Source organism: Misgurnus anguillicaudatus, chromosome 10, assembly GCF_027580225.2.
Source record: "Misgurnus anguillicaudatus chromosome 10, ASM2758022v2, whole genome shotgun sequence".
Taxonomy (NCBI): domain Eukaryota; kingdom Metazoa; phylum Chordata; class Actinopteri; order Cypriniformes; family Cobitidae; genus Misgurnus; species Misgurnus anguillicaudatus.
Window position 1 is genome coordinate 38,105,974 of NC_073346.2, and position 26,111 is coordinate 38,132,084.

The 26,111-nt window shown below is 38.4% G+C and overlaps 1 protein-coding gene across 3 annotated transcripts in view; it reads right to left on the bottom strand.

The window, feature by feature from the left end:
• The window catches only part of rftn1b (raftlin, lipid raft linker 1b), a 132,713-nt gene extending 108,755 nt beyond the window's left edge, over positions 1 to 23,958 (bottom strand). For 2 of the 3 annotated variants that reach the window (XR_008645870.2, XM_055211364.2), the window contains exons 1-2: positions 23,497 to 23,957; positions 4,127 to 4,298 (exon numbers count right to left, since the gene is read on the bottom strand). Coding sequence is in view for 2 of the 3 variants with exons in the window: in XM_055211364.2 (XP_055067339.2) it covers positions 4,127 to 4,271 (145 nt within the window). In the remaining variant the exon portion in view is untranslated. Of the gene's footprint in view, positions 1 to 4,126; positions 4,299 to 23,496 lie in introns of all 3 variants that reach the window. The other variant, XM_055211365.2, reaches the window with a different exon arrangement.
• Positions 23,959 to 26,111: the final 2,153 nt, after the last annotated feature.

The following is a 26,111-nucleotide window of genomic DNA, read 5'->3' on the forward strand; positions in this document are numbered from 1 at the left end:
AAATGCTGGGCTTTTTTTTGTAATTTAACCCATGCTGGGTTGTTTCAACCCATTGTTGGGTCACATATAAACATTTCCTAGGTTAATTTTAACACAGCTGCTGGCATTGTCCCTTTTTGACCCAACCCTGGGTTGAAAATAACCCAGCATTTTTTAGAGTGTATCAAGGGTCTTGACATTGGCAAACAGATGAGCCGTTTATTAGAAGGTCACACAATAAAAATATAAACTTTTATTTTTAAAAAGTTTTGCTGTAAAACACCACAAGTGATTTGCTTTTGCTATAATATCATTTTTTTTGTTCAGTGCCCTTGATGGTACACTTTTAAAAAGCTTTTGCATTGTGTTAACCTATGGTTGGGTGAAATTTGGACAAACCAAACCATTGGATTTAAATGGCATTTTCATGCAAAGTAACTTATAGGGCCAGATTAACTAAATGGGGCAAATTGGCGAAAGAGCGCAATTCCAAAAAAGCTTATGGGAGTGGTAATATATGCAGGTTATGTACTAAAAAGACACAAAATAAATAACACAAGCACAAAAGCTGATTTTCATAATGACCAACGCAATTAAGAGCAGCACAATTTAGTTCAGGTCACAAATAAGCAGAGCTGTTGATCCTCAGGTGCGGGTGAACTACTAACGCCTGATGCACTTAAGTTCAGCACCACAGATATCTCAGCTATAATTTTAGGGTGTGAAATCCCAGCTAACGAAGCCATTGTACACTGAAAAGAACCAGAGGGAAAAAAAATGAAGGTTTACAATAAGTTTTGAAACACATATTGGGTGGTGACCCCTCTTTTATTTCCTTCAGCAAATAAAATATAACATGGCTTGGAAAACAATATTTTTGGATAATATATTCCTCTGGCATTCCAAATAAACGGTTACTTGTTTAAAAAATCCCAACAGTCGTTCCTTAACCCTGGAGAACCCACGAGGTCAAATTTGGCCAATGTTAATTGTTGCTACCCAAAATCTTCTTGGGTTCTCCAGGGTTAAGGCCAAAATGATGGTTTGTGCTGGTGCAAGCTGTTAGAAAATCCCGCCCTTAGTGCATTCAAGGTATTTTTGTCAGTATATGTGTATCCTGGGATTTGTTTTAACCCATGCTTGGGTCAGATATGGACATTTTATGATTAATGTAAACCATTTGTTGGGTTTGTCGATGTTTTCCCCAACCATGGGTTGAAACAGCCCAGTGTATCTGTTATAGGTTGTTGCCCACCATGTTAAACACATTATGAGTGTATAAGATGAGCAGCTGCTTTAAATGGTGCATTTTGGGAATTTCAACAGCGCTAATGTTTCATTGCGTTATGATTTTGCTAATGGGCCATAGAAATGTCAGACTCCTTCTGCAGTGTGCTTGCCTAATGAAGTAGAAAGCAGATTGAGACACAACCGTAGTCATACCTTTACCAAACAATACAAGATGTAACATCTATCTTGTGACTGGCCATTTGAGGTAGAGTATCTGGTTTATGTTTGTCCAGCTATGGTCAGATATCATACAATTTAAGAATAAAGTGATCAATTCCCAAAGCTTCATAGACATCAACTTTGTTAAAGATCCATCTTTAAAAAAAACTACTAGGAAGTTTATTAGGAAGATTAACCTGTTACTTACAAAATCTGATGCATTACCAAAAAAATAATGTGGCTTTATAAATAAAGCTGCTTTGCAGAGAGTAGAAAAATAGTAACATGTTCGTGATGTTGTATTGCAACATCCTCATCCTCAGACCCTGGATGTGTAATGATCAAAAAGATTTGATTTAAGTGTTAGTGGGATAAAGGAATAAGGAGGACAGAGATAAATGTGGGTATGCTGGCACACACAGATCTTAGTATTACAGGATTATTCTGATCTGCTGGGATCTTAGCCATTGTCATTGACAGTTCTCGCTCGCACTGCATCTCAACACACAGGAAGACGACGCGACTCGGGCTCAGCTTGTGAGAAATAACAACACTGACGGTTATATTTAGCCAAGACCCTCAGGAGTTTCTTCTATTAACCACCTCACAGCCTGCAGGTTCCAGTGTCTCACCATCATCACATCAGATCACAGACACCTGACTGTTCACCTGAAATCGGCCTCACAGGAACACATCAACTCCAGAAGAAACGGGTACGGTCTGTCTGGAAATGTGGTATTGTGGTATTACCAGACAGCTGTGATTCACACCGAGTATTCTGGGAGGATTTAGGTTCGTCATTTGCTAGTGTCATCTCTTTGGGGATTTCTTAAGCAGTAAAGAATCAAGAAACATTGCATTGCGCAAACATTTGGTTTCAAAGGTTCCTCTCAGATTATTCATTACCTCAACATTTTTATCTCCTTTCATGGATGGCATACAATTTAGACCCTGAAACTCTGTTATTTTATTTTCGTTATGAAATTGCGTTATTTTTATCTTTTACAAACTTTTACAAACATTTCTATTTATTTTAATATGTGACCCTTTTCAACTCTTTCACTGCCATTGACGAGTTATCTCTTCAATTAAGAGAAAACGCTTCCATTTTTTCACTATTACCCCTATTTTACTATTTTTCACTATTTTGCTTTTACCCCACTTATAAAACAAGTATCCACTGATTTGAAAACCGTAAAAACTACTGTGTATGTTTTGATCATCGTTCTGAATCTGATCTCTAACGAAAGTCCTTTACAAAAATGCAATTATATCAGCTTTTTGTTTAAATATTATGTATTTTTGAAGAAACTTACCCATATAAAGATAAAAAGAGAACAAATGAAGATAGGATGAAACTTTTTTCATCCATTTGTGTTTCAAATCACAATAGGAAAATAATGGGCATGGTTCATGTACACCACTGTGCATTGATTGGATATAGAAAATGAGGCGTTTCATTCAGAAATGAAACTCGCAGCAGACTGAAAGTTGGAGTGGGCATCTAGCTGACGTCATCAGTGAATGATCGGCACAAGAGGGCGGAAGTACATTTTCAAATTTTTAAAGTTTATAAAAATTTCAAAATAAAAATTTATAAGGGGGCATGAATAAAAAAATGACCCACACAGAAACATTTTTATAATGAACCAGGGTTTCCCACAGAAAATGTGTTAGTTAAGGTGGTAGGGTTGGGCGGGAAGGTGGATCCGGGGGCATGGCAATCAAAGGGGGGTATGCGTCATGTTTAATATTAAAATATTTTTAATAAAAACACTCAAATAAAATTCTTCACAGAAAATGAACACATACTAGATTATTAATGAATTAAATATTTTACCTCTAACAGGAATAGCTGCGTGATGAAGTAAAACTAAAGGGTTAATAAACACAAACTGAAGCAGATGTTGTAGAACGTCTGGCGAACGATGATAGATAGCGCGAAGATTGTACAAACGGATTATTTCCCACTATTAATTACATTATCTTAAAGGAGTGTAACTATTGTAGCATGTAAATAATGCACATAAATAACATGAGCAAGAGCGCTCAACAATTACAGTATATCGAATCAACAGGCACGTTAAACCTAGCTAGCAGGTTGCTCAAACAACAAAAATCACCTGCTAACTTACTTTAAATTTGCAAGAACTATAGACTAATACAATAAACCCAAAACATAAGTTCACTTACAATTCTCACGGACATGCGTTTTATAAACTTTCCTCCATACAGTGACAGACCACGGCACTTGAGGCCTTTTGTGCAGCAAAGTTATCATTATTATTATTTTTATGACCTTGTTAAGGCGGTAGGGTTTCCCAGCTTAGGCGGGCCACCCGAACTGCAAAGTGCTGCGGGAAACTCTGATGAACACTGCAATATTCCATTAAAACTAAGAATTGCAGGTTTTATTTCATGGGAACTTTTGTTTCTCAAGCTGAAATTGCCCCGAAAAAGATTTTTTCCCATAGGTTGGCAAGTGTCTCACTTTACCCTATACAGAGGTCCTCCCCCCAAAAATCGTCAGTCTTGATCGATAGATGATTGGTTCTTTTAGGTGGAAAGCGGGACTTCAATTGCCAGAGAGCGGCCATATTGAAACATTGTGTTGTCCCCTATTCATATTAATAGCAACACTTCCAATGAACGAATTTGTATATGTTCAGACAGAAACCTTAAACTAAAGATATCTTACCGTCTTTCCCCACCAGGAAGTCTAAGTGTTGATAGGTGTAGGCGACCCCAGTCTTGGTCTCCACCTGTGGCCTTTTTAGGGTGGAGTAGATTTTTCCCGGACTGTTGTCTTCCGTCTGACGGAACTTCCTCAACCCGCAGCCCATTTCTGCTGAACGAGTGCACACTGAAGCCTGGGATAAAAGAAACATGGTCAGAAACAAAGAGAGAGAGAGAGAGCGAACAATGTCTACAAAACATCACAGCAGACCTTTAGATTGCATTCCAGTGTTGATGTTATGTTTTTTTTAAACAGGATGCCATTCAGTTCATGCATGCTTCCACCTTTGCTTCATAGGCAAAAAGGCTGATCCAGAAACAGTTTTTCTTACAGTACAACATGATGCATGAAAAATGTATTTCACCAGAATTCACGGGTATTTGTAACAGTCATCAATACAGAAAGTGCTTTTATCCAAATAATAGTGTGATGTTATCTACTAGCTAAACAATGACTACACTGTAAAAAAATCCATAGAAATTGTTGCTGGGTTGCCGGTAACTTACCGTAGATTTAAATTTATGTTTTTTTGCTGGCAACATTTTGTTCAAAGTTAAATGAACATTAAACATTTACAAGTCTTTGACTTTACAGAGTAAAACTAAAAAATAAGCATCAAGCAAAAGATTCTGGGAAACAAAATCTGAAGCAAAAAACAGAAAAAGGTTGTTAATGATTTCTGGTTCCCAGAATGCTTTGCATGAGGCTGTTATTGTATAGTTTTATAAAGACTTGTTAATATTAAAAAAATTATTTAACTTTGAACAAACTCATGCCAGTAAATAACATACATTTAAATCTACGGGAAAATTACCGGCAACCCAGCTGCAATAACATTGTAATTTCTACGGAATTTTTTTACAGTGTACTTATACCACAATGCAATGAACTTAATCTGACCCTTTATTTCCTGTACGACGAATGAACCAAAGTTAAATTAGCCACAGTTGTACTAATCTCTTAAATCGTGTGACTCACAAATGTAAAAATACAATTAAAATGCAAAATGAATATATTTTTGAAATGCATCATTGCATATGGCTGTTTTACCGCATGCACAAAATTTTATTAGTATGTTGAGATTATGCATCAAACTACTGTAGCAAACATAAAGTAAAAGGCACAAAACTCAAATCTGCACTTAGCAAATGCTGTTCTTCTTGTGTACTTCATCAGTCTGTGCTTGTTTTGCAGAAAGACAGGAAAAAAGACCCAATTAAGAGCACACTAGATTACTTCTCCTCAGAAATAAATAAATAAGCAGCGTAAATGGGCTTCATCTCATCATGAGAACCCAATCTCTCAACCGGCAGGCAGGGAATTAACGTTGTCGGCCGTAACTGCTCTTTCAGTCAACCAAACGGCCCCTTTTCTTAATCTACGGCGACAGCCAGCGACAGTTGCGTGCCGATCAGAAGGGAACCGGTAAGATCTCATTGTGTCCGGCTGATTAAAGCAGAGGTGGGCCGCTGATGAAGAATACTCTTTATTATGTTCCTGTCTAATTACAGCGCTCGGGCATGGGGCGGACGAATAATCTGAAAGGCGTCGACGGCCGAGGGTTCTAGACAATACGCAGTTAATGAGGTGAGCCACTCGAATGAAAAGGTGAGAATCAATCAGAGAAAATCAAGGAGAAGATTGTTCATTAGGAGTCGGGATAATGCCGCTTCGGCGACGGAGAGACTTTAATTAGCTCCGGGATGAGAGGCTATGTGGATTTATGAACGCTGTCATACGAATCTCTGTTTACTGTGTCTTGGACATGACTGGTTAGGTGTGGTTATCCATGGCTGCCCGCATCCAATCCGATCCTATTGGGAACATGGCATCTCAGATAACAATCATGTCCCAGGAATTGGATTTTTCCCACTTGGTCAATTGAATGAAATGTTGCAAAACGGACTTTTGAAACTCACTTTACGCCTGAAATTTGACAGATTTCTAGTGAAATGAAAAATTTAATTTGCAAAAAGGCAAGAAGTAAGATTTGATTTGTAGATTGTGAGAAGTGGATGTTACAAAACAGAATGACATGAATCGGATAGTTTCAAAGATAGATTGGTGATATCAACTAAAAAAGTAGATTTTTATGTTTTAAGAATTTGCATCATGCATCATGCAAAATACGCAGCCCAGTCACACAAAATTACATACCTATGGTCACGTAATTTTTTGATTCTTTTTCGTGATACTGTCACGAATTTCCGTGTTTTTCCTTGATCGTATCACAAATTTCTGTTTATGTGCCATTTTCACGTATTGGTTACTCAACTGTTTTGTCCTATTTTCTTACCATTTTCACTTCGGTTTAGGGTTAGATTTACATAAAATGACATCCTTACCCAAACCCAAATCTAACGGCAGGCGACAATGGTTTAAAATGTAGAAAATATTAAAAAATAAATCTGAAAAACTAGTATAAACCAATACTTAAAGTGACATCCTAATGCAAACACCAAATCTAACCCTAAACCGCAGCGAAAATGGTTTGAAAATAGGAAAAAGCCAGCCCAGTCTCCTGAAGATGCGTATAAATAGCACGAACGATGCATTAAACGGTGCATCTTTTTTGTCTTTTTATTTATTGGTTTCTCCATTTTTTGCAATTTTTTTACCATTTTCGCTTGGTTTTAGGGTTAGAACAACTTTTTGTTATATAAAAATGACATCCTAACCCAAACCCCAACTCTAACCCCAACTCCAAGGGACCATGGCTTAAATATGGACAAAAACATGGAGAAACCTGAATATTAAATAACCTCATTAACCAAATCTGAAATCTAACCTTAACCCAAGCGAAAATGGTTTAAAAACAGAAAAAAATTGAGAAACCAATAAATAAAACGACAAAAAAAGGTGCACCATTTAAGTGAATGGATCGAAGCACTTGCGTATCATATGCACGCCACAGTAGAATTTGGCGTATGTATTGCATGATTTTTACACTTCGTGCTATTTATACGCATCCTCAGGAGACCGGGTAGGAAAAAGCAGTTGAGTAACCAATACATGACAATGACACATAAACAGAAATTCGTGATATGATCATGAAAAACGCATAAATTCGTGACAGTATCACAAAAAAGAATACAAAAAAAATGACGTGACTATACATAAATTTGTGAGACTGGGTAGAAAATACGACAATAGTTTTATTTTACATTGACAATAAAGCCACAAGACAGTTTAAAAAAAAATCAAAGGTGACATTTTATCTCAACGCTAAATGTTTGATTTATTTTTAGCTTCAAAAGCAATTTTGAATCCTTCCGTAAACAGCAATTTTACCTAAATTGCAGGACGGCTAGATTTTAAATGACGTCCATTTCCAATAGCATTCTAAATCTTTCAAATCATTCATCCATCAGACAGAAAAATAACCAACTGCACCTAAAACGGACATCTTTGACGTTACAAGTGCCTTTTTGAGCTCAGACATGGCCTCTCGAGAGACAACAGGCTAAGCGCGCGCCGCATCCGCGTGAGAAACCAAGCGAAACCTAAGAGGGGGGTGTGATGATTCGTGAGGAAAACAAAAGTTGGTTGGAGGGACTGATATTTGCATAGCTGATAGAGATGAAGGGAGGGCAGTGAGGTATTTTTAGAGCTGATGGAGGAAGTGGGAAATGTTTATGATTTCAGAGCGACTACTCCCTCCTCTTCACGCTGCAAGCTTTTGGCAGAACCGTCTCCCCAGTCAACCTGGCAACTGTCCCCAGTGCACAGCAGTGACTGACAGTGAAGGAGTACGGGTTTGCACACTCAATCGTCCAAAATAAAGGGGGAAAGCATGAAAAAGAAAGCGTGACAGGCAAAGGGTTTTCCTCTGACTTGTGTCTCTTTTTGTGAGCAAGGGACTTTTATGAAAGAAAGTCAAAACACTCTGGTCTGGTGCAACTATACGCAGACACAGAAAGTTAGTGAATAACATCATTTTCACAGCAATGACCCATTGCGGATGTTAATGAACTGTCAGACATGATGTGTTGACACATTTACCACAGCTAAGATGGGTTAATTTGATAACAGTTTTAGTAAAATGGACAAAGTTTAGCTCTGCTTGAAGCCTAGGTCTGGTTTAGAGATGCGTGCCGACAAGAACAACTCAAAACTCTCTGTTTGACCCACAGACTTTTATGTGGCAAATTAGATAAAGTGCCACAAGGCATCGTTTCCTGTCCTGTGTTTTCGTCAGCTCGACGGGGAAAATACTCTCTTGAGGTCAGAATGAGGCAGTCCCTGTGTTTGACTTCCTTCCTTGACTCTGTCCCCAACAAAGACCCCTCATCTGGACATTTTGGGAAAATTGCTGACACGTGAATATAAGTGCTTCATTACTGCCAAGAACCAAAAATGACTAAAAAGATACTGTTAAAGTAGTAGGCTACTAATTAGGGATGTAAACAATTAATCGATCTTCGATTAATTGTCGATAAGAATTAAATCGATAAAACTTAACGATTGACGAAAAAGCAAGCACGTGTGTCCGGCGCCTGCGCAAAGCACATACACAGCTGGTGAAAAAACGAACCAAGCGCGAAGAAGTTAAACTAGCCATGATCACAATGATGCTCGATGCCAAACACACACTTGGGCTTTTTGTCCTCATTCGAGACGAGGCTGGCTGCTAACGTAACAAAATTGCATCCGCAGAGGATCTGAGAGGGTCCGATGCCGAAAATCTAAACACAGTTAGGATACTGAAAGCAAAGACCCTCTTCAGGGAAGCCTGCAAGATTAGCATAGCAGCGCTGCTAACGCTGCTTTACACAGGGAAGGCGTCCAGAAGCCGTTTTTAATAAACAGATTAAAATGAAAAACTTAAATTCTGGCAAGAAACTGTTAAATGTAAACTGTAACTGACTGTCGTTACACTCTGAATGCCCGCAGCATACAGTATATCATTGATCATCATCATGACTGGCCGAGGCGCTACACGCTAAACACTGTTGCGGGTTTTCTAATGGAAGGTTGAAGTCTTCATAACATAAGCATCTTTGCTGAAAGTACGCCGCAGGTCTAAAGCTGAGGTAACGACGGGAAAAGTGCCCTTTCGTGTGCTTCTTGGATATAATTACAACAAGCGGTGTATCGACGACTCAGAAAGCGAGGTGAACAACTAGAAAAATAACACTTGATGATAATGAAACTTTTATTTTGTCATGGATGCATGCGACTGTGCGGAGTGCCCGTTATGAGGCGGAGTTTACTATGTCTATTAGTCATTATATTTCGTTACGAGATTAAATTGATGATTTTTATCAAAACACCAACTACATTTGACTTATTTTACAATCCCACTAGCATATTATTTAGACAAAATAAAATCTTTTAATTCGCGTGAGGAAGCTGGCGTTTTTATGCACACTTCTATGTCATTGGCTATATACCACTGCTGTAATGGCTTATTGCACTATTACTGTTAACGATTATTCGATTGATTGATCGTTAATTTAAATGATCATCGAATATGGGAAAATGCATAATTTGACATCCCTACTACTAATCAGTGGCGGCCGGTGACTTCTTTTTTGAGGGCGCACAGTGCGAAGCTCGTAACAACATGTATGTAGCCTGTCATGTGTGTGGCTTGTCATTTCAAAATTTTTGTTCGGCAGGTCATGTAAACTGTGAGTCATGAAAATACGAGCCTGCTGTAGGTGCTTCGAAAGGGGTTTATGATAAAAGAGACGCTTACATTTGCCAGATACTCCCTTAAAGCCGAAAGTATACTAGGGACGTTTGCGTATGCGCGCCGTCCGCATGACGTCATTTTTGTCATCAGGAGGGTCTGCTGCCGGCCGCGCGGACCGTCCGCGTGCAGCCCAAAATTTGAGACCGCGCAGACAGTGCGCGTACAGTCCGCGTACAACAGCGCATGCGAGTGAAAATATTTAGACAGGTCACTCCACTATAAACAATTATACAAAGGAAATAGACAGCATTTGCACACACACTATCGTTTTTCTTCTTTAACTTTTACTTCTTCCAAGAACAGAAAGCTGTGGAGCATGTTTGTTACCATAATGTTTGATTCCTGTTCTTTGTTGTCTTGTTGTTTGTACTAAACTGTGTTTGCCCTGACGGCCTGTTAGACTAATAATTTGAATAAGAGATCATTTGTATTGCGTATAGTGTCGAATAAGGCCATCTGCGTGTAGCCGCAGGGAGTATACTTGGAAAGCTGCGCGGACGCGTGCCCGAACGAGTCGGACGCGGAAAAAAGGTATACCCCGGCCTTAACTATTTCCCTGCAATTGACGAGTTATCTCGTCAATTAAGAGAAAATATTTGCATGAAAAAAACGTGTTCCTGATGAGTTTTTATGTTAATGTGTAATACAGCGATTACCCAATTTATAAAAAAACTGAAGCAAAATTTTTTTTTTACTAATTTTAAACTCCATATATGTTTTAAGATAATCATTCACAATCTGAGTCTCTATAGAAAAACCTTCACAAAAATGCAATTATTTCAGCTTTTTTCAAAAAACCATTTTGTTTGAAGGCAGAGGGTCTGTTCTTTCATTTGATATATTTGTATGTTTATATATTTTTAGATGAAAATTATCCTACAAGGCATTTTGCGAAACCTTTGTGAAAATCACAAAAATGTTGGCGGGCAACTTTTCAAAAAAAGGCTGGCGGGGAATGAGCTAATCTCAAGTGTAATCAGAGTTTTGGGTTAAGTGAGTGTCTTGTGAGTATTTTGTGAACGAAAGCGTCTCTTTCATCATAAACCATTTTGACATGTGTGCAGCAGGCACTTATTTTGACCAGACGCAAGATGCACATGGTTTACATAACGCAACAAACACATTTTTTTGAATTCACGCCCCTCGGAAAAGAAGTCACGAGCCGCCACTTATGCCATAAACAAAAAATGAATCAAAAGATACTGTGAAAGTTATACTTATCAGTGGCGGCCGATGACTTCTTTTTTGGAGGGCGCACAATCCGAAGCTCGTCACAACATGTATGTAGCCCGTCATGTGTGTGGCTTGTCATTTCAAAAAATGTGTTCGGCACGTCATGTAAACTGCAAGTCATGAAAATAAGTGCCTGCTGCAGGTGCTTCGAAAGGGGTTTATGATAAAAGAGACTAATTTGCCAGATACTCCCTTAACTCTTTCCCTGCCATTGACGAATTATCTCGTCAATTAAGAGAAAATATTTGCATGAAAAAAACGTGTTCCTGATGAGTTTTTATGTTAATATATAATACCGCACTTACCCAATTTATAAAAAACTGAAGCAAAAAATGATTTACTAATTTTAAACTCTGTGTATGTTTTGATAAATGTTCTGAATCTGATGTCTAAAAAAAACCTTCACAAAAATGCAATTATTTCAGTTTTTTTTCTAATTTTTTTAGTACCCATATTTAAGAGTTTTATAATCAGGGAAAAATATATAAGATAAAACCATTTTGTTTGTTTGTGTGAAAGCAGAGGGTCTGTTCTTTCATCTAATATATTTGTATGTTTATATATTTTTAGAAGAAAATTTTTCTGGAATGCATTTTGTGAAACTTGGCTGGCGGGGAATGAGTTAATCTCATGTGTAATCAGAGTTTAATGTTAAGTGACTTTCCTTGTGAGTATTCTGTGAACGAAAGCGTCTCTTTTATCATAAACCATTTCGACGCGTGTGCCGCAGGCACTTATTTGGACAAGACAAATGATGCACATGGTTCACATGATGCAACGAACACATATTTTGAATCCACACCCCTCAGAAGAGAAGTCACGAGCCGCCACTGATGCCATAAACAAAAAATTACTCGCATTTGCCACATACTCCCTTAACTCTTTTCCCGCAATTGACGAGTTATCTCGTCAATTAAGAGAAAACATTTGCATGAAAAAAAAACGTGCTTCTGATGAGTTTTTATGTTAATATTTAATACCACGATTATACCCAATTTATAAAAAACTGAAGCAAAAAATTTTTACAAATTCCATGTTTGTTTTGAAAATCTTTCAGAATCTGATTTCTTAAAAAAACGACAAAACTGCAACTTTTTGCTATGTTTTTTTTTTTAAGAAAAATACCCATATTTAAAAGTTTTTATCATAAACCATTTCGACGCGTGTGCAGCAGGCACTTATTTGGACAAGACAAATGATGCACATGGTTCACATGACGCAACAAACACATATTTTGAATCCACGCCCTTCAGAAGAGAAGTCACGAGCCGCCACTGATGCCATAAACAAAAAATTACTCGCATTTGCCAGATACTCCCTTAACTCTTTTCCCGCAATTGACGAGTTATCTTGTCAATTAAGAGAAAACAATTGCATGAAAAAAAACGTGCTTCTGATGAGTTTTTATGTTAATATGTAATACCACGATTATACCCAATTTATAAAAAACTGAAGCAATTTTTTTTTTACTAATTTTAAACTTCATGTATGTTTTGAAAATCTTTCAGAATCTGATCTCTTTTTTAAGAAAAATACCCATATTTAAAAGTTTTTATCATAAACCATTTCGACGTGTGTTCAGCAGGCACTTACTTTGACAAGACGCATGATGCACATGGTTCACATGACGCAACGAACACATATTTTGGAATTACGAGCAACACACATGACACTCAAAACACATATTTTGAATTCACGCCCCTCGGAAGAAAAGTAACCAGCCGCCACTGATGCCATAAACAAAAAATGACTAAAAAGATACAGTGAAAATAGTACTCACATGACTTAGTGAAGCCAATAAAGACCTTTGTGAAAAAAATAAAGACTGTGTGTCTGAATTGTTTCTTTAAATGAGAGCTACACGTACTGTACAAACACCATGTTTTTACTGTGTGTGTGGTTGTAGTAATGACAAAGTCAAGCTTAAACAAGATGTCACAGTATAATTTAGATAAAGATTGGGGTTAATTGGTGACTTGGGAAAGCGTTCCTGCTTTACGTGCCCTGTAGCTCCAGACCCCCATGTATTTCCAGACACTGCTTTACTGCTTGTTTAGATAATTAGGAAGCCATGTATAATAAAAACCACAATTATAGAACGAATGCTGTCTCGGCGTAATGTAGACATACTGAAACTCTTTTCACAGATTGTCTCTTTATAAACCTTTTTGCTGTAGCCCTAGGACAGACGGGATGGAGGGGGGTGAGACACTTCCTCTTTTGTTCAGCGTGAACCTAGAAAACTCATCCTCTCGGCGTTCAAGGTCTGGGCACGGCCATGCTGGAAACCCAGACACGGTGGATGGAATTGCCATGGGAACGAGCCCCTTGACAACGATTTCATACTCAAGAGAAGAAAGGAGAGCGATATCTCCAGTCTGTGAGTTTCTCCCTTAATCCTCCTTCAATGGGGATGTTGTCATGTTCTGTCTTTTTCTCTTTGTGATCTTAATGTGGATTATATGCCATTTTATTTTATAAGGAAACGTTATTTCATTTAGAAAATGTAAATCTGTGGAGATTGATGGTATAGCGTTATAAAGCAGAAATGTGACAACCTTTGTATTATTTATGAATCTGTGCAGATATCATTCGTCTCCTTTAATGAGAATTTTACATTGAAATGTGAATAGGAGTAAATGTGAAAAAGCATACAGGCATGTGTCCCAAACAAGTCAAGCGAAGATTGCCATGCAACCTTGACAATTTAATTTATGTGCTGAAAAAGTTAATAATAATAAGTTAATTTCAATGTTTTGTACGTAACATAATATAAAGCTGTTTCTATGACTTGTTTATGAATAATTGTATATTTTGGTTTGTGTCTAGCAGTGGCGGCCGGTGACTTCTTTATTCAAGGACGCTCGATGTGAAGTTCGTCACAACATGCATGTAGCCCGTCATGTGTGTTGTTTGTAATTTCAAAATATGTGTTCTGCGCGTCGAGCGATCCTACTCATTTGTCTTGTCAAAATAAGTGCCTGCTGCAGACACGTCTAAAGGGGTTATGATAAAAGTGACGCTCGCGTTTGCCAGATACTCTCATAATCTCATGCATCATTTTTTAAAAGGTTAACTGTTAAGGGAGTGTCTTGCGTGTATTTTGTAAACGTGTGCGTCTCTTTTATCATAAACGGTTTTGATGCGTGTGCAGCAGGCACTTATTTTGAAAAAAATACGTGATGCACATGGTTAACATGACGCGTATTTTGAAAACACAAGCAACACAAATGACACCCCGAATGCCTATTTTGAATTTGCGCCCCTCGGATCAGAAGTCACGAGCTGCCACTGGTGTCTAGTCAAGTTCGTAAAAAAATATTCAAATTTGATATTTACACTGGAAAAAAATTATTTTCAAGAAAAATGTCTTAGTATTTTTGTCTTGTTTTCAGTAAAAATATCTAAAAATTCTTAAATTAAGATGCTTTTTCTTGATGAGCACAATGACCCAAGAAAATAAGTTTAGTTTTTAGATCAAAAATATCAAATTTAAGTAATTTTGTGCATAAAACAAGCAAAAAAATAATAATAATAATAATCTGCCAATGGGGTAAGCTAAAATTTTGAAAATTTTTCTTAAACACTAAATTCAAGAAAAATTTGCTTACCCCATTGGCAGATTTTTTTTTTGTTCTATGCAAGAGTTTTTTTCTTGAAAATAATTTTTTGCAGTGTAAGGGCCTGCAGTATATTGTCCAAAACGGGCATCACCATATGCACTTGTACTATACTGTATAACCATTCATTCAACAAATTTCTTGCTAACCTTTATCAACGTATCATTACCATGTAAAATTAAAATTACTTATACTATGATCTAAAGCCTGAGATAGACAGCACAATTTTTGGCTGTCCCAGATGAAAGTTTGCCATCGTGAAACAATCGTTGTGATTTCTGTGATCGTGGCTCTTCATCGGTGGTCGTACAGTGAGAAAGGTTCAAAGATGGTCGTTTTCCCGGTCTTGCATCCAAAGATAGCCTACGATAGTTTGTCAGATATTCAGCATGATCAATGCAAAGTATGTTTGCTGATACAACGTGTGACGCAGCCGCCAAAGCCTCCGACATCATCGTACATCCTACATGCTTGTCGTACCCAAGTTTAAATGATCCATGTTGCACAATGGTAATGAACTTACAGGAGTGCAAAAATCCTGCAGTGTATCCAGGGCTTAAGACTGTGATACCTCTCATTTTATATCCATGAGACAGTTTGTTATGTTACCACAAGTTAGTGGATGAAGCATTTTGTCTTTTTTCTTAACACATGCACATTCCAAGAAAATCATCCCTGTATGCTGTGCATTTGCCTCCGGTCATTTCCAAATTGCAAAACAAAGCCTTTGGGTTCAAATAAAGTATCGACAAGTCCTACTTAAGCATTACACAATCAATATCACAGCAATTTTCCTGGCCACTCAATCCAAAGCGAGTCGATGTGTCTTCAAGAAATATTAAAGGTGCTTTATTCTCCGGTCTTAAATACTTAAAGCGTGTGTTTTCCTGCAGCGTTTGCATATTTCTTGCTTTGATTACTCTCTGCTTTGCCAGCGGCCTGAATATTTGTGGCAAAAGCTCATTTCTGCGGCAAGAGGGAAGAATCGAATCTTCGCATGCATCCGGGAAGCGTAATCCGTTCAAAGTGGCACCTTGCGTGGCAGAAGAACAAAAATTACTATTCATCTTCCATCAAGGCGCATGGCTAAGCGCACTGACTCAGCTGTGAAAAAGGTGCGGCGAACAGCGAATGTGACATCTGATTTGTAGGCTGTTTAATCACAGGAGACGGTGAACGTATTCTCCTGGAGCATAGCTCTGCAGCGCCGCCTTAATTGAACTTAAGGGGGAGCTTTTCAAAGGCCGCAGAAAAGCTTTCGGTGGGGAGGTACGAGAGAGACAGTGACAAATAGCGTGTCGGTCTTTTGCGAGTCACGTCTCCTTCAAAAGTCGTAATTAAGTTTCGAATGCACTAAAGCATTCCAATTATCTAAATTAGACGTAATTGAGCGCAAGAGAGGATTTTTTTTGCTCTTAATTAGGTTACTTAAATATTGGAGCTCGACGTCTATTAATCACGTTGCAAACACAACAGCCCAGCTGCTGAGGATGATACAGGTAGAATAAACAGGAGTCGGGCAAAGACACATTTATCCACGGCTACACGTTTACCTTATGCTACATCTGTCACGCACATTTTTAAGCAGAAAGTGATCTTTAAAAACTGAACGAAGCCATACTGTATGCAGAAAACAACCCCCCAAAAATTGTGAAACGTGAGTCATGCTGAATCACAAGAAAAGTGTGAATATCACAAGCTAACTGATCAAAAATCTCTTTAATGTTACTGACAGGAATTAAACGAGACATATCATAAAAATCTGACTTTTTCCATGTTTAAGTGCTGAAATTGGGTCCCCAGTGCTTTTATCAACCTAGAAAAAGATCAACCTAGTAACTTAGTTTTGTTAAACCATTCTCTGAAAGCATGTGAAAAAAATAGGTCATTGAAATTTGGCTCCCGTTGTGATGTCAAAAGGGGATCTTATTATATTAGTACCGGCCCTTAATCCAACACAATGATTGACAGCACAATTGTGTTTTTTTATTTATTTAACAAAGCACCATTATGGCAATCAGTGTTTACATTATATCAGCTCATTTGCATTTAAAAGGATATACCCAAAAACGACACATTTCATCTCACCTACAGAGTAGGTATTTTGAGCTAAAACTTCACATATGTACTCTGGGGACACCAAAGATTTATTTTACATCTTAAAAATTTCTTGTGAAATGTCCCCTTTAAGATTAATTGGAGACTTTGAGATTGAACCTACTACGTAGGACCTTTAGTTTGCTATGGAAAAATGTCCTATTGCTTTTCCATGCAATTTATGTCTGGTGGACAGGACCAAATGGTATAGTTTAACATTTATGCATTAAACAGAAGCGTTAATCCAAATAAATTTTACTTTAACCTTTAGGCTATGTGCGTTTTTTAGGGATCAAACCCATGATGACCTTTAGGCTGTGTACACATTGCGGTACCAATTGGGCAAATGTGTTCTCAGTTTGTGACACCACAGACCACCCAGCCAAATCTGAATGAAAAAAGGCAAATAAATAAAAAAATCTTGGTAAAACAGGCATGATTTTCTGCTCTCAAATGCTGGGGGCGTGTCCGCTGAAACCACGCCCACTCACGTGAAAGCTGCAGTTTCTCTCAACTACTGCTACAACCTGAATGGATGCTCACGATTGTGTTAGGGGCGTGGCCATGCTCGGTGACTCCAGTGTATCATCGAGCCACCATTTAAGCCCCGCCCAAATAATCCTGGGACCGTATTTATAAAACATTCGGAATAAAATGGCCTAAATTTGATCTTACGATCATTTCTCAAAAGTGTGTACTTGTGATTCAAAAAATGAACGTGCGCATATAGATTTGAAGTCTATAAATCACAAATGATCTTGAAATTGTGCGCAGCTAAATAGTTTCAATCGACGCATTTAAACGATGCCTAATTAATGTCATTTATATATAAAAAAGCACCTGTCAATGTTTAAATCCTTTTCGAGCAGCAAGAATATTTTCTAAAAACCTAAAGCAATTGAACAAGCAGTGGCGGCCGGTAACTTCTTTTTTCGAGGGCGCAAGATGCGAAGTTGGTCACAACATGTATGTAGCCCGTCATGTGTGTGGTTCGTAATTTTAAAATATGTGTTCTGCGCGTCGAGTGCGTGTATGTGCATCACATGTCTTGTCAAAATAACTGCCTGCTGCAGACGCGTCTAAAGGGTTTATGATAAAAGAGACGCTCGCGTTTGCCAGATACTTGCATAATCTCATGCGATATCAGAGTTTACTGTTAATTGAGTGTCTTGCGTGTATTTTGTAAACGTGAGCGTCTCTTTTATCATAAACACTTTAGACGCGTCTGAACAGTTTTGACACGTGTGCAGCAGACACTTATTTTGACAAAACACGTGATGCACATGGTTCACATGACGCAACAAACACATATTTTGAAAACGCAAGCAACACACATGACACTCCGAACACTTATTTTGAATTTGCGTCCCTCAGATGAGCAGTCACGAGCCGCCACTGCGAACAAGCAAAAGTGCGTACATCTGCTCAGATCCTTACGTGACGCAAAGCACTTTTCCACGTCAAAGACAGTTTTTATAAAATGGACTTTACGATCAAAACCGTGCATACGCACGCTTTATAAATGAGGACCCTTAACACAGAAATGTGGAAAAACGTGTTTTAGCAATACATTACTAACATTTATAATGTGTTTAGAAACAACTATCTGAAATGACTTTACACTGGATTTTGTCTTATGAACCTTGTCTCCTTAAGTTACTGAGCTGTTACAAAATGTTTTTGCTGATGAACATATGACACAGAGGAAGTCAGTGTTCCTCTCTACTGTAAGAACAACAACAGTAAACTCTCTAATAGAGAGTATGTGTAAGGTCAAAGGTGATGATGAGCCCATGATGTGATGCACCAGATTCCTCTGACAACAGCAGCTCTGTGTCTTTAGTCCTGAGGCGCCGGGCACAGCGCGACTGAACGCTCACAGCCTCTCTACAGCCGCCTGGAACTGATTTGACTTACATTCCTTTCCTAAGGGGCATTCACACTGAAACGTCTAGCGATCTGAAGTCATGTATTTTCAATAAGAACTGGCCATTTTGGTTAATTTGCTGTCATTAGGAATGCACATTAAATGTACACAGTGGCTAGATTAAGTAAGAGTAAACATCATCCAACATCCTACTTCATTTTCAAAGAAAATCCACTGGTATGAAATATAATTAACAACATAAACAAACAACAAAACAGTCCCTATAGAGGTCCAGACGTCACGTGACCCATTCTGTGTACGCCATTAGGCAAGGACAGCCGGGAGTGAATATGAAATAAATGGCGCCTGCAGGAGTTTCATGGCAACAGAGTTCACTGCGTACTTTAATTCAAAAGATATAGATTATGTACATTTAAAACTTAATAGATGAAACATAACAGATCCTCTCATTATTTCATGTTACTATCAACATAAAACCCTTATAAATAAATTCTTGTTTAAAATTATTGTTCAATACCAATGCTACAGTGCTCAAGTGCTATACGATTGCCTGCCAAAATGGTGGAGTTTAAGACTCGTGACATCAACAACCGGAGCTCTATAACTTTATATAGTGCACTATTTAAGTACAGTCAATTGTGGTGTCCAATAGTAAACATATCGAGGGCACTCATTCAATGCTACATGTATAATGCATGGTTATAATGTGTAAAACCGATGTACACTCAACAACAAGTCGTTTCCATCCACTGTAAGGCTTGCACTTAATGATTTTCTGCGTCTCGGTAGAAGAAGGTGCTTGCTCAATGTCGTGTTAATTCACCTGCCCATCTATTCCTAAAAGTGATGTTACATGACTTTGACTTGCTGTTCTAGAAAGAGCCCCAGAACTGGATTAAATTAAGGTAAATTATAATGGGGGAGGAGTTAAGGTGAAGTTAGGGGGTGTGCACACCAAAGCTTTTAAACACGGCTGAAACATAGACTGTAAAAAAAGATGGACGACCCATTCGCTCTCTTCCATTGGTGAAAAGTGAAGTCATCAGTGTCCCGATATGGCACTGACATCTTGCGTCTTGAGTCTGCGCAGTAGCGATTTCGGGACCAGTCCTGCGCAGTAGTGAGCGGTAGGGCTGTGCAATTAATCGTTTTTCGATTTCAATTTCGATTTTTGCACATTTCGATTGCAAAAACAAGATAATCGAGGGAGATCGATTAGTGTGCCGCATTTCTGTTATTTCGTTTTGAGTCATTAATCCGACGCGTCATAAGCAGCTGCGCCTCGCACACGAAGTAGAAATCCTCATGTATTTGTTCAGTTTTATGCTTTTCAAGCGAGCGGAGGCAAACTATCCCTCACGTTTAAAATATCAGCTGGATCGTGGCACCGCTCTCCGTGCAGAGAGCTGCGCGCTCAGTCATCTGTTTAAAGTCAGGTCACTAGGTAATAATCCTGTTTATGTTTGTAAAGTTATATGCATTTCAAGCGATCGTGTTTAAAATGTGAATCGCGTTCTGCTGGCACTTAAACACTACTGCTTTGACACGTGTAGCCTTCTGCAGCAACACTAAACAATGCATTGAATGTATGCAGGGCTTAACATTAACACGCGCCAAATGCGGGTATATTTCGGCTGCGACCGTTTGTGGAGACGCGCGCGCGTTCAGCGGAGCGTTGCGGACCAAAGCACCACCTCCCAGAGAGCGCGCGAGAGGTGATGGATTTGCGAATGCACAAGAGGACGCAGTCTGAGCGCATACACACTTCGGGAAAGATACAACAATTGCATGGAAGTGATTGGAGAGATATATATTGCGTGCACATTCTCAGGGCAAGAGCGGAGAGAAATTCAGCGCATTCCTGAATGCACACGAAATCAAATGAAACCCGCCAGCTGAGAGGTTCGCGCATCATTTTAATGTAAGCTACTTTGGGCAACAATAATGCCCTCTCGACAGTTGTCATTAAAAGTCTTAAATCACTTTTAACAGAAAACATGATCAAGCATATAAAATACAATCTGCATAAACAAGTTGAAAGTAAAATTCATGTACATTTCTTGACTGCTGTTGTTAATAAATATTTAAAGTGGTTGTCGAGGGGTTTTGTGTATATCTTTTCAGTTAATCTTCTACACCCCTGCTCCACTTTTAGTATATTCATTCAATGTAAATCTATTTATGCCTTACTAGACTGTTTTTATGCACCTAAATATATGATATGATCTATACTGATATACCTGGTATATACCAGCTAATGTTGTCCTAATTTGGGTGGTCAGACTGCATTTGAAATTCAATCAGCATCTAATTTAGCTAAACCAAGTAAATTTGCTCAAATTAAAGTAATTTTAGGATGCCAAAGTCAAGTTTAATCATATAAAATTTATTTTACCAGCAACAAAATTGTGGCCTGTGAAAATGCTGAGTAGCTAGTAACTTTGGAAAACAACTAGCCACTTTGGCTGGTGAGCAAAAAAGTTAATGTCAAGCCCATGTATAAATGCATGTTTTTACAGTCATTTAAGTAATCGTGTTAAATAATCGAGATTAAGATTTTTATCAAAACAATCGGGATTATGATTTTTCCCATAATCGAGCAGCCCTAGTGAGCGGGAAGTAAAGCCGCGAAAGCAAGGCCCCGTCCTTGCTCTCGCAGAATGCGCATATCACAGCTGTCAATCATGAAGTGAAACTATCGTTTTTATAGCATTAAATAACCAACTAAAAACAAACACTTGAATTAACATCAGCGTGATAAAAACTACAGTAAATAACAAAAACCAGTTTCGGAAAAAAATAATTGAAGTTCAATTAAATTGTTTAGTTGGTCTCAAGTCCCATTGAATAACATGGGGAGGCAGGGTTTATGACCTAAACTGGGACCAGTCACTAGGGGGCGATCGAGACGTTTTGAGTTCACTTTTCAGGGCTTGTGCGGCACGCTTGTGCTAAAAAACACAAGGGAGACACTGACTGCCAGCCTTTTCAGCTGAGTGCTTTGGTTGTTGTAATACTTCTGCTTTGTTTATCAGTCGTAGAACGATTCGCCGGTTGGTTGTTGTAATGTTTATCCCACCCCTCCTCCACTGTGATTGGACGACCGTGTGAGAAGTGACATTGACGAGTTGAGCTTTTCACACAAAGTTAAATATTTTTCAACTCTTTGTGCTCAGCGCGGAAAAACCTCTGAGCGCCGGCTTTCAGTGCGAAAAAACCGCCAGCTGCTGGCTTTTTTGAAAAGCGCCGCACTTGCATTGAAAAAACAATTGAAAACATACGCCAGACGCTACCTTGTGATAATGATTTACATGACTATGATAAGGTTCCTGTTTAAAAAAAAATATATATTTATATTTTAAAATTCTGCTGAAGATGCATTTATAGGCAGGGTGAACAGCTCTTAGTAGATTTTCGGAGTTTTAATCTCATAATACCAATAATCAAGACACGCAGACAGTGAACATGATTGGCACTGTATATAGTGCCACACAACATACATCCAGACTACACTGTGCATGCGCAAGTTGAGTTACCCCCCATTCAGACAGCCAGCAACCAGCAGTAGCAGAGCGACACGATCTCATTCATTTCAATGGAAACCGGGCGACTTCCGGCGGTACGAGCGAAAGTGACCGTTGGCGACCGTATGTCAAGCGACGCGAGAAAGTTAAGAAAAGTTTAACTTTATGTAAATGTCGAGCGAATTTCGGGAGCGACTACCAATGAGAACGAAGCAGTGGAGTTCACGTCATCCTTCTCTCGTCAGTTATTGGCGTGGATGGAACTCATTTGTGTATGACAAGCAGATTTAGAAACGCCTCATTGAAAGAGACGGGCGACACACAGCGATAACATCGCTGGCTGTCTGAATGCGGCGTAATACGTCAAGACAGTTAAGGGTAAGAAGTTATTTATAAATCGATTAAAACAAAGCTAAACGCATACAAAGTTTGTCAATGTTTACATTTTTTAAAATATTTAATATATTTTGTTAAAGACAGTCTTTGTGATGTACTTTTGGCACGCAAATCATATCCGGTGTAAACATTGCGTTACTTTCTCTCGTTCTCTTCATTCATCCTCTGACCACAACGTTCTTTTCACAATTTTTTTTAAAGAAAAAGTCAGCAGTCAAGCATTGAAGGCAGGTGTGCAGCTTCCTGTCAGTATCGCGTGACCCGCGAGTGGAAACTAAACCGTTGGTCTGTGTGATAGACTTTTAGGAGCACGCCCGGGTGCGCGTGTTATTAGATCAAGCATGCATCACACGGTGGCAAACTTGTGGCTTTCCATGATTGAATCTTTTACTGCTGTAAAGATAAACAGACAGCTGGGATCTTTATGAGCACCTCCCAAAGAGAATTTCAACAACTATTTAATACAGATCTATTTCATATCATAGCCATACATGGAGAGGTGCATTCACACATGAAGATGATCCTGCATCTCAAAAAAAACTCAAGTAATCTCACATCAGAGTTGTATAAGAGAAAAATATCTCGAACTACAAAAGTTCATCCAAGACTTAATCATGTGAGTTATGGTGTATTGATTTTATACTGTAGCTCTTACTACATGTTAACAATGATCTCAGTTCTTCTTCAAAAGAATTTTTGCAGAAACATCTCAACGTGAGAAACATGAAACTTTAGTCAAAAGCTGAGTTAAAACTCTTTAATTCTCCTTGTCTACGAAAGAGCAACTTCTGATCAGCAAGAAATGTATTTATGTTACATCCAGGTTAAAGATCTACATACAACTGAGATGAAACAAACTAAAAATGTCTCCTTACCTGTTGTGAAGGTTTCGATACGCAGGCGCTGCAAGTTTAAGTCACTGATCTGAAGTCAAGCTGCCGTGTGACTCCACTAACCAGCGCGTGAACCGCAAGAGGGATGACCGGGATACAAATCTCCTTGCTCTATTCCCTTTTGATGTGGCAGCACAATAACAAACAGAAGATCCAAGCTCCAGGAGATGCCAAGCGGATGGGTCCTGCGGCAGACGGAGCGCAGAAAACACACTTCGCGTGCTGCTGTTTAGGTCATGCTCAAAGTATGTGCAATGTTCTGCAAGCTAAGAGAAACCACATCCTCTGACATACCTCCCCTCTCCTGCTGTGCTCGCTCTCTCTCTCTCTCTCTCTCTCTCTCTCTCTCTGAATGTCTGATATGACAGTCCAAGCTGACCCAGACTCAGTTCACTCACTCTCTCTCTTTCTCTCTCTTTCTCTCTCCTCTCTCTGCTCCTTCAGCAACTGACTCAGTTCCTGCCCACCAACTGAAGACTGAAGAGGAGGGAGGTACTGAGAATGAGCGAGCGAGCGAGAGAGAGAGAGAGAGAGAGAGAGAAAGAGGGGAATGCCTAAAAGTGGAAACAGAGAGAGAGACGGTTAAGAGGAGGCGAGGGGAGCTGTTAATGATAGACATTACTGTGGTATGATAAAGAAATGGCGAAAACTCAGTTAGCGAGGGCAATGAAGGAAAAACCAAATAAATAAGCTAAACATATTTTTAAGCCACACAACAGCTCGGTGTGAAAAGAGTCTCAATCTGTGCAACAATAGCTACCAAAGATTTTATTGTGAACCTAATAATCGTTTCTCATCAAAATACAGTACCAAATTGTAATTTTGTAGCTCTTATTGTTTTGAATATTAAAGGAAACATTTCATTTTTACCGTTTTGCAATCCATTCAGCTGATCTTCGAGTCTGGCGCTAGCACTTATAGCATAGCTTAGCATAATACATTGAATCTGATTAGACCATTAGCATCACGCTAAAAGATAATCAAATAGTTTCAATATTTTTCCTATGTAAAACTTGACTCTTCTGTAGTTACATAGTGTGCTAAGACTGACAGAAAATTAACAAGTTGCGATTTTCTAGGCCGATATGGCTAGGACTAAACTCTCATAATAATCAAGGACTTTGCTGCCGTAACATGGCTGCAGGAGGCGCAATGATATTACGCAGTGCCCGAAAATAGTCTCCTGCTATTGAAAATGAGTCGGGTCTGTCTGCAGACAGATACTGTTGGAGTAGAAAGTTACTAAGGGGACTATTTTTGGTTGCTGTGTAATATCATTGTGCCTCCTGCAGCCATGTTACGGCAGCAAAGTCCTTGATTATTATGCCAGAATGAGAGTATAGTCCTAACCATATCTGCCTAGAAAATCACAACGTTTAATTTTCTGTCGGTCTTAGTACACGATGTTACTACAGAAGAGTCAAGTTTTAAATTGGAAAAATATCAAAAATATTTGGTTATTTTTTAGCGCAATGATAAAGGTTTAATAAGATTCAATGGATTATGCTAAGAGTGGTACCGCCGGACCCGGAGATTGGCTGAATGGATTTTAAAGAGGTAAAAATCAAATGTTTAACTCTAGGGGAGCTGGAAAATCAGCCTATTTTCAAAAAAGTGGAGTGTCCCTTTAATGAGAAATGTTAAAATTTCACAAGAAAAATAAGAATACTATCAATAGACTAGATGGTATTATTGCAAATTTTATTGTCCTCATTAAAGGATAGTAATCTAAATTGGTATGTACTATTTCTAAGAGCATTATTTAGTCAATGAATATGATAGACTGCCTTTGCAGTTTACATGGAGAGTTTTTATTTTATTTTAAATTTGTCAAAAATCTTGCTTTTTTATTGTGCATTCGCATTAATATCAGTCAAACTGCAGTTGGTTTGTTTTGATTTAAGCCTTCATAAATAAAAAAACACACAGCTAAGTAGCACAATAAAACACAACAAAAACACGATAACATAATAATAAACATGTTTTGACAAACTCTTCACATGAAAATAGCATTTAAAAGGAAAATAAGTAAGGGATAATGTAAGCCTATAGGCAGCCGGTTGTTATTAAAGAAATAAGCCCTGACATTGTGATCAGGACTCAGGTATAATAAGGTAAAAAACATTAAATATTGATTTGAAATATTTTATTTGCTAATTTTTTACAAATCCCTGCTGGAATAAACAGCATACCAGCAAGACCAGCAAATGTTGTGTTTTGGTGCTGGTATGCAGGTGACCACCAGCTAAACCAGCAACAAATCAGCATGGACCGGAATGGGAATGATGCTGGTCTATGCTGTTTTTTTTCGGCAGGGATATAGACCTTCTGCTTGGAAAACACGTTTACTTTCTGTTTTAAGGTAAGACATGACGTTCAAATGTCAAAAAACATGCTATTCGGTTAAATCATTTATAAATATAATGTCATATATATTATTAAAAAAAATGTTTCTATTAAATTTTTGTTTAATATTAAACTGTACCTTTCAAAATGATTTACAGCATCATGTGTTATTAGTTTTGAGTGGTTGTTATCTGGGAATAACAAACCTGCAAATGTCGCGACTGGCCAATCAGAACCAAGCATTCCAATGA